The 10,089-nt window shown below is 32.8% G+C and overlaps 1 protein-coding gene across 3 annotated transcripts; it reads right to left on the bottom strand.

Annotated features, from left to right (window-relative positions):
- Positions 1-576: 576 nt before the first annotated feature.
- Positions 577-9,385, bottom strand: LOC25495267 (ATPase 11, plasma membrane-type). 3 transcript variants are annotated; one of them, XM_013595471.2, is made up of 21 exons: positions 9,170-9,376; positions 8,812-8,931; positions 8,420-8,518; positions 7,966-8,103; positions 7,697-7,831; positions 7,420-7,599; positions 6,661-6,867; positions 6,307-6,426; positions 6,093-6,212; positions 5,503-5,625; positions 5,313-5,417; positions 5,076-5,220; positions 4,150-4,314; positions 3,633-3,871; positions 3,518-3,550; positions 3,345-3,426; positions 2,700-2,860; positions 2,251-2,436; positions 1,522-1,704; positions 1,099-1,277; positions 577-915 (listed from the first exon to the last, which is right to left on the bottom strand). In XM_013595471.2, the coding sequence occupies exons 1-21, from the start codon at positions 9,221-9,223 to the stop codon at positions 819-821; spliced, it is 2,871 nt and encodes a 956-aa protein (XP_013450925.1). In that variant the 5' UTR covers positions 9,224-9,376; the 3' UTR covers positions 577-818. The 3 variants fall into 3 exon arrangements, 2 of the variants coding, with proteins under 2 accessions (XP_013450925.1, XP_039691108.1); XM_039835174.1 differs by lacking the exon at positions 577-915 and having other exon boundaries at positions 1,135-1,277; positions 1,489-1,704; positions 9,170-9,385; XR_005646678.1 differs by lacking the exon at positions 577-915 and having other exon boundaries at positions 1,189-1,321; positions 1,422-1,704; positions 9,170-9,385.
- Positions 9,386-10,089: the final 704 nt, after the last annotated feature.

Raw genomic sequence — 10,089 nt, 5'->3', positions numbered from 1 at the left:
GCATTGGTAAGAATGCACAATATAATGAATATGAATCATTGTTAGGGTTGAAGAGTTTGGATATTGTGTGAATGCCAAAAAATGAGAACTAGTTTCTTCTCATATTAAAACTTTAATTAAGCCCTTGAGTCCGGCTTATGGGGTGTTCGGTTTGAATTTGAGACATGTTATTTACAAATTACAATTAAGGATCATTGTCTGTGTAAAACTATTTTACGCTACTAAACATCCAACAAAAATATATTATTATTCTACATTCTTTCGCTTTGTTTTATGTTGTGTCCATGTCTATTAAACTCTACTTTTAATTATAAAAAAAAAGTTGGTCTTTTATCAACTTTATTACTTTGGGAAATGTTAACTTGTACCCTTACTGCACAAGTTTAGAAGTCAAATGTAGAAATAATGTATTGGAATGCGTACATTAAATTTAATCTTTAATGTTTTAATGAATTGAATGCACAAAGTTTAAGAGAATATTTCTTTTTTTAAATTTCTTAACATGTGCCCTAAGGGCACAAGTTAGCACCACCCTTATTATTACTATTATTATTATTATTACACAATCCTCCAAAATTGCAAGAAACAAGCATATAGATTGCAAGGTGAAGCATAAGTTGTCCCATGAAGCATTAACATAGACACTACACACACGACGACACCATTAATAATTTGAGATGGAAGTAACTCGGTGTTATTGTAACAAGATATGTTGGTGGTGTCAAACACCTCAGACACGCCTTCAATCTAAAATGTCGGTGCGATTTTATGCCCTATATATACTCATCACACCACTAACAGAAGCATAGAGATACATTTTATACAGTGTATGCTTGTTGTATTGTGTCAATGTCAAGACCCTTCAGTCTAACCACTGACTCAACATGGCCCTTGAGTGTGTGCAACTCTCTAATTCTGCAAAAATCAACAAAGATGATAAAATAGGTTAGAAGCCATTATTCACTCTTTGGTAGTAGAAACAAATAAGCACTTAATGAAGTTGACTATCCATATGCCATATAAAGGTTTTAGAAAATGATGATTGCAAAATTGGTTGGAAACAATTTATACATAGATTCTGGGAGCATGCTTGTATACCTTGCAATTTCCGCTCGTCTTTTAGCTTCTTCAGCCATCTGATTAAGCTCTGTATAATTTGTGCGTTCGCTGAACATCTTGGTCTCTGGCGGGTGAAGACCATGAAGTGTTCTCTGCGCATGCGCCCATTTAAGTTCGCGCTCTTCCTTTCCAAAATCTTTCTTCCTTGTAAAGGCAATCTGAAAATGATTTCATTCTACTAGTTAAGTACCGGACCATGTTTGAATAAACAACTTAATTGAGCGTTATGCTATAAATGCTTATGTATAAACTATTACTATAACAACTTATAACATGTCATAAGCTATTTCCATAAACTTTCTCAATTAGTCTCACAAGTGCTTAATATCAATAAAAAAGCTCAAATAACCTAATTCAACAAGCCCTTACTCTAATTTAACAGATAGAGAAGAAAACACGTACCCTTTGTTCAAAAACAAGATCCCAAGCCCGGCCGCTCAATATGTATCGAATTATGAACTTGATAAAATCAAGTGGAATATAAAAGATGAGATTATAAAGCCAAACAATACCAGCCCAACCCCATCCAATCCCTTCAATTGCAGCAAAACTCCAATTTGCATAAACTGCAATCAATGTAGCTATCTGCAAACCAAATAAGATATTATAATATTGTTATATTCATGATTTATATCATGAATATGAACCACTTTCTGAATCCATAATCGAACCTTATTATGAATCGTAGAATACATTTACCAATAAAAATGTGATATTTTCAAGTAAAAACAAGTGATATAGATAAATTATTTTTTGGTTACTGATATAGCTAAATTATGAGTTGATATATTATATAGGAATCACATAATAACTTTCAAAACAAATCAAATGAAAGAATAAAAGAAGCTGATTATACAAAGTTGACAAAAAAAGTTAATGAATACACTAAGTTTATGTATTAGTTTATTGAAATTGATCGGAATTCATCATAGTGAATTGAGATTCAACATAACTAGTGGATATTTAGTATGAGATTCATGCTCAAAATAGATATCTCGTATCGATTGAGTTCTATTTGTATAGAATCGAGATACAACTTTTCTTGTATCGCAAGATACTGATAAACATTTACATGGTTATATACACAAGTCACAATGAACACATGCAAATAGTAGTATTGATTGCACTCACCAGTTGAGCAATAACAAAAGCTGCTACAAGTAACAAACCCGGTCGCTCAACAAAAGACCAACTCCGCGACCGCGTTACAAATATAAGGGCCTGACTAATAGTACTAACTTGTAGATATATTGCTGAGGCAAGCTTTCTAATGTCATCCCTATCCTTTTTCTGAAGACTTGAGACCCCAAATGTGCTCTGATAATTACATAATGAGTATAACTATTAAACTGAAAGTAAGAAATAGACATCATAGAATATACAGACTTACACTTTAGATATGAATATAACTGTCAAACAAAAGTTAATCAGTTTAATTTCTATACACCGTCGGTGTAAAAATATTTGACATATGAATCTAATCATGTGTTACCACATCATCATTTAATTAGTAGTATAAAAACATGATACTGAGGATACAATTAATTTTATTTATTTAAAAAAATGAAAAAGTTTCTTACAGGGAAAAAATCTGTTTTATATGCTGCCCAAAAGAAAATAACTGTCATCATAGCCAAATAACCACCAAGAATTATTCCAGTGGTAAATATCTCTGCCAGCTTCCAGCTATCTGGATATGGAGATGGCTTTACCCTATCCTTGGATATTGTCATAATAGTACCTGACATAATCAACAAATCATTAAAAGTTTATGGACAAAAAATAGAGTAAGAAATATGGTTTTTTTGACATTAATTAGTCTGTAACGGTGACCTAAATATCCATGACTTTAAGTAAATACCAAATTTGGTCTTTGAAATTGTCGGACAGTATCAACCTAATTCTCTATATTCAAAATGATCTATGAAATTGCAAAACATTAATCCAACTCTTCTTTACGCTGGTATTTTAAGAGACTATATTAATGACATTAAGTTGATAATATTGGTGATAATAAGTTAAATGAATCATATCAAAGATGCATTCGATAACGGATCCAGATAGATGGACAAACTTGATTAACATTTGATTAACATTTTGGAATACTGATAATGTGGGGGACTAAGTTGATATATATATGTCTACAATTTCAGGGACCAACTTGAGTTGTTACTCCTAGGACTTTACTAGGAATCAAATTTAGCATAGAAAAATAAGGCACTGACCATCATTAAGAACAGCAATAATCAGCACCATGAATGGTGGAAAATCAAATTGCCATATGAGTGCCAGTAACATAAAACCAAGCTGTCACATAAATATTTCTCAAGTCAGCAATAACGATAGAAAATTCTCTAAGAATAATGTCTCATATTCAAGCTAAAACTTTGAAACTTACCACAATACGGATTGTGATCGAAACTGCATAAATCTGCGCAAAACAAAATAAATAAATAAAAAGTAAAACTTCAAAACAGAATTCCATTTGATGTTACAACTGAATTTAGGCTTACTGTGTAATTCTTCATTCTTTGGAATATAGCTCGACTTGTCAGCACGGCACTAATGATAACACTGAGACCTGGTTCAGTTAGAACAATGTCGGAAGCGCTACGAGCTGCATCAGTTGCATCGTCAACAGCTATTCCAATATCTGCTTTCTTAAGAGCAGGAGCATCATTAACGCCGTCACCGGTCATTCCACATATGTGTTTCCTAGCTTGCAAGCGTTTCACGATCTCATATTTGTGTTCTGGAATAAATAAACTTATCATGTAACAAGCGGAAAAAAAATACTTGAACAATTTTATCATATGAAAATAAATAGAAATTGCTATGCTATTAATCTCCTTGTAAACATAAATTGTATTTATTATTTAGAAGATCAGTTGAGTGCAAATCACTTGATCAGACTCAGAAAAATTCTCACTTGTTTTTTCACAATGTTTTATATGGATTCTAGTTTGTTGCTGCTATTATATTGATGTGTGGAGATACTAAGAATTTACAGAGAAAGGAAAAATATTATACCAGGAAAAACACCGGCAAATCCATCAGCTTTTTCGATCAAATCATCAACTGGTAAGAGGCCAATTCCTTCATCCTTGTTCTGGCCTAGTAAAGCTGATGAAGGGTACATGTTAGTTCCCATTCCTAGACGGCGTCCTGTTTCTTTCGCTATTGATAGTTGATCACCTAGAAGAAATTTAAGCACATGAAATTATCATTCACATTAGAAAACCTGAATAATTTAAGTCTTCCTATCTTTAGGTCATGACATTAGTTCAAAAATTCAACTCTACACTAACACCAAACTTTTTTCTTTTTGCACATTATCTCATAAATACATATGATCTTCCTTTTAGTTGAAATACCAAACAAAATAAGAAACAACTCTCTGTTGCTAATTACGAGTATAGTTTTAGACTGGTGTCTACGTAGTTTCACAAGTTTACCTAGACTCTCAAGTTTGCCAACCGATGTTTCTTTTGGTATAGTTTTGCTTAACTTCGTTACTTAACCAACAGTTAATTTATTAGTTTATCAATGTCATTCTAGACGTTACTCATTAAATTCTTCCATGTCATGAAAGAACATAGAACATTTTCAGGAGTGCAATCATCATGGTGTAATTTATGCCTTTTTAATATAATTTACTTCTTTTGATTGACTAATTTGAGCTTATCTACAGACATAATCACTTGAGAGACCATTTGAAAGAGCTTATATACACAACTTATGACATGTCTATAAGCTGTTTTCAGCTTATTTCCATAGCTCTCCAGGATATCTTATGAAAATAGCTTATAGGTTATATGGAAACAGTTTGACTTTGTTTTATCTTTTGTAAAAGAGATAGCTTATACATAACCATTTATATGATAAACGCTTATGCTATAAGCGCTTAAATAAGTTGTTTATCCAAACATACCCAATATCATGCAAAGGACACAAACCTGTTATCATTTTAACATTTACACCAAGATTTAATGCCCTACTTATCGTCTCTGCACTATCATGTCTAGGTGGATCGAATAAAGGCATGAGCCCGGTAAATTGCCAAGGCCTTCCTTGGCTTTCTTTCTTTCCATCAGGAACTTCCTGAGAAATAGGATATAATGATAAATGCAGTCAGTAACAACATTCAATGTAACTTGAATTTGCTCAATGCAAGTTTCATCAAGAGCATATACCTGGTAGGCTACAGCAAGAGACCGCAACCCTCGCTCGGCAAATTTATCAATGACAGCATGAACTCTACGTTCTATCTCTGACTTATTATGTGCAAGATTCAAAATCTAATAGAAAAGAAATGTATGAATCACTTTCATTGTCATGTCATAATACTAACACAATCAGTTACTTGGATGATAAGAAAGATACCTGCTCCGGCGCACCTTTGCTGACACGATGCATTTTACCTTCGCTGTCTATATAAGTTAGAGCCGTCCGCTTGTCAGTAGGATTGAAGGGAAGAAAGTGAACCTCCTGAATACCAGCCCTTGCCTAATTTTTGGACAAATACAAGCTTAAAGTGATATATTTTAAGTGAAAAGTGAATATAATGGACTGAGTAATTCTGTAAAACAAGATATACATCTAATTACACTTTTCTGAAAAATAATCTCAAAGTAATAAATGATCTATAAAGCAAAGTAATTAACCAATATGTTATTACATATTTACAATGAGAGTATTACAAGCACTGACACATAGACACTAATAATAATTTAAGAAGTGTTCGAATGCAATCACATGTGTCGTGTCAGACAACAGACACACCTTAAATATGAAGTGTCGGTGGTGCTTTACAACAAACCAAATGAGGAAAGGGAAGGCTGGAGTAGGTACTTTTTTTGAGATAGAAAAATAATATTACTGATATCCTATCGACACAACAATATAGCAGCATTTAATTTGAATAGCAAGTTTTATGTGATGATTAGGAAGCATGAAAAGAGATAAAAGTATACCTCTTTTGGATCACCTAGCATCCCGACAATAGCAGCATCTATAGCATCTTGGTTTTCCACTCTGGAAGCCCGAGCAGCCATGAGAACAACGGTATCTGCGTCAACTCCTTTAGTAAAAATCTATAAAATAAAATAAAAAATTAAAAACACTTTCTGTAGGACTACGAAAAAATAATCAGAAACCACCACAGTACAAAAACTTACTATTACTAACCTCAATAAGATTCTTGTCAACAGATAGTTTATTCAAAGTCAAAGTTCCAGTTTTGTCGCTGCACAATACGTCCATACCCGCCATCTCTTCTATTGCTGTCATTCTTTTAGTTATAGCGCCCTGCAATAATCACAAAAGGTGTAACTGATAGAGGACCTGTTTGCATTGACTTATTTGAGTTTATCTATAGATATAAGTACTTGTGAGACTCCTCGGGAGAGCTTATGAAAACGACTTATAATATGGATATAAGCTGTTTTTCAGCTTATTTTCATAAGCTCTCCAATATTATCGTCTAATTGATGAAAAATGAAAACTTGAAGCAACTACATCTAAAGAAGAACTAACGTCTACCTGCTGAGCTAAGCGGTGTGATCCAATTGCCATTGTGACTGACAAAACAGTAGGCATGGCAATAGGAATTCCACCAATGAGAAGCACAAGTAGATTGTCGATTCCAGGACGATATTTCCTGTGTTGAATTGGATACATGACAATGATCTCAACAATCATTCCAATAGCAATTGAACATATGCAAAAGTTCCCAATTGAAGTTAGGACCTGTTTAAGGAACACATCGTAATGCTAAGTATCAATCTGAAACATATTATATATAATTATTCATATAAGTACACATGAATCCAGATTTATTGCAGTAAAGATACCACGCAATTTCACGCAGTAATCAATCTCGTTAATGATTTGAGATCATATATTACAGCTCAAAAACCTGATAGCCAACTAATGTTAAGCATATATCTCTGCATGTGTTCTTAAATTCTCCATATTAATTTTGTTTACTCTAGTATGTTGTTCATTTCCTTCTTGATTTTGATAAACTATATATGTTTGGATCTGAAGGCTTAAAATTGATTTTGAAAATTGATTTTGGCATGTTAGGGGGATTATGATTAGAATTGATTCTAAATTAAAGTGAGGATTTGTTGCTTTTACCTTCAAACATGATTTTGAACATTCAAATTTACTGTTAACTTACTTTCACGTGAATGTATCCGAACATATATTATTTTACCTTAAAACAATTTTTGACTAGCATCGATTTTACAAAATCAATTTTTGCCATATCAGAACCAAAATATTTGCTCAATTTACCTGCTGAAAATGCCCGACTTGATTTGTGGAGTCAACTAAATGAGCAGCCTTGCCAAAGAAGGTATGAACTCCAGTCGCAATAACAACAGCTTCTATCTCTCCTTGCTTGCATGTAGAGCCTGAATAAACACTATCACCAGGTCCTTTTGTAACCGGAAGAGACTCGCCTGTAAGTGCAGACTAAGACCGTCCGAAAATCGGAAACTTAGCGATCAACAAACTAAAGAAGATGACAAACAAATATATAAAATAAGATAGCTAAGGCTGCAAGATTCACCTGATCAATCTTCAATGGATCACCTTCAAGCAAACGAGCATCCGCAGGGATAATATCACCTAGCTTAACACTAATTATATCACCTGGAACAAGAATGCTAGCATCTTCCTCCACCCATCTCCCATCTCGAAGGACCTGCATATATAGATAAGGGTATTATTGACAAAACAATAATCAATATTGTACTGAATTTTTAAAACCATGAATAAATAGAAACAAATCTTTTCTAAAAAAGCGACAGTTAAAAAGAAACTGAGAGAGTAATATACCTTAGCTTTTGGCGCTAGGCGAGCCATGAGAGCTGCAGCAGCATTACCAGCATTATTCTCCTCGATGAAACTTATTGTGGAATTGATTATAAGGAGTGTGATGATACCAACGAAGTCTTGCCAATCGGGTGGTTTATTCTAAAGAATAAGATAAAAAATAATCAAGAAATTTTAATACAATGCCAAAAAAGAACCTTCTACAACTATTTCTTGAAGTTTTTGTCCTATTATGTGCATCGCACACACTTCAAAATCAAAATCATTGTTTTAAATTGCACAACCACAATTGTGGTAGCAATATAAAGCATTTCGAGGTTTCAGTAACAACATCGCAATTGCATTGGCCGTATTTCATCGCAATGTAAAGATTCGCAGCCGCAACTACAATTTAAAACCATGATGAATATTAATTTTCTCAACAAAAAGAAATGAGTAAGAGTGTTCTGCAGCGTACTCCTCCATTGGCCAAAGCAATAGCCATGATTGCTGCAGCTTCCATCACCCATGAAAGAGGATTCCACATAAATCCCAAAAACTTCAAAAACTTGCTTTCCTGCAAAAGCCACAATAGAAGTAATAAAGCAAAACAAAATACTAAAAAGGTGAAAACAAAAAGACAATTTTATCAATCAAAGTTTATAGAATCATAATGAGCATTGACAAAAATACCGGACATGACACTGACACAGACAAAGACACTAACACTAGTAATTTGAGAAAATGGAATTGTTGAATGTAATCACATGTGTTAGTGCCAAAACGAGTCGGACACCAGACACACTTTCAAATATTGAAGGGAAAACAAAACAAAACAAAAAACAAAAACAAATATTGAAGGAAAAAAACCTGCTTCTCCTCAAGTTTGTTGTGACCAAAGATAGCCAATCTCTCCTCAGCAGCCTTTGTTGTGAGTCCATTTGAATCACACCTCAAAGTTTGAAACACTTCCTCAATTGGCACATTTTCCTGCAAAGAAATTCAAGTAATCTTAACAAAAAAACAAAAACAAAATACAAAGACAAAGCCATAATCAAACAAAAACTAGACAAAATTGAAACAATAACATTAAAACACTAAAATATCAACAACAAAAAAAATATCTTTTTTTATGACACAAACATTTCAACCTTCAAAGTTCAAACAATTCTATAATCAAGGGTAAAAAAAAGGTTAATAAACATGGAAAACAAAGAAATGGAAGTACCAAATCAACAGCTTCTGTCAAAACAGCATGCATGGCTTCTTCTTTATCAGCCATAATAGCCAAAACCCAAGATTTTGATGCTGCAAAGTTGTAGGCTTTATGTGAATATCTCTTATATCATACAAAAAAACAGAGAAAACAGAGCACTTCCTCTGTTTTTCTTTTCTTTTTCCAAAATATATAGATATACAAAGACACATGTATATGTATATGTGACGTGCCTTTTCCACTGCTTTTATAATTTTGTCTTGACTCTTAAAGTGGCGGCTTTTGAAGGACAACATGGTAAGCATTTCTAGGAAGATTTTATGTACTTGAAGGTACACTCTGTTTTTCTACAATATTCCACTCAATTGCTATTATTATATAGTAGTACATTTTTTAATACTACATTAATATATAATAAAGTTTGTTGAAATATTTAGCACTAGTTAATAGTGATGTGAAACATGTGATATAGGTTGGTCCATTTATTTTTTTTGGGTATGGGATTCTTTTTTGTTATGAAGATTTTTTGTAATATTATTTATTTATTTTATTCGGTCTTAATATTATTATTTGAGAAATGTTAGAACATATTTTTAACACATATTTTTCAACGCAATTTTTTTGATTGGTTAAAATTTAGTACATGATCCTCACCAAATTTATATGGAATCCACATGATTTGGTGGGACCCATGTGAATTTTAACCAATTAAAAATTGTCTGTTGAAAAATATGTGTTGCTAGCATTCCTCTGTTTATTTTAGTTCTGCTTATTTTGTTTTAATTTAGGCAATATACTCTTGTCATAATATCTTAGTAACATTCCTTAAAAAAAAAAATATATGTTAGTAACATAGTTAATTTTCAGGAATTGAATTCAGCACTTTCATCTTCAAACTCATTCAACGTCCCTTAACTCGCCTATAAGCTAAC

Source organism: Medicago truncatula, chromosome 6 (assembly GCF_003473485.1).
Source record: "Medicago truncatula cultivar Jemalong A17 chromosome 6, MtrunA17r5.0-ANR, whole genome shotgun sequence".
NCBI classification, from domain to species: Eukaryota; Viridiplantae; Streptophyta; class Magnoliopsida; order Fabales; family Fabaceae; genus Medicago; species Medicago truncatula.
This window is presented reverse-complemented; position numbering and strand designations above follow the sequence as displayed.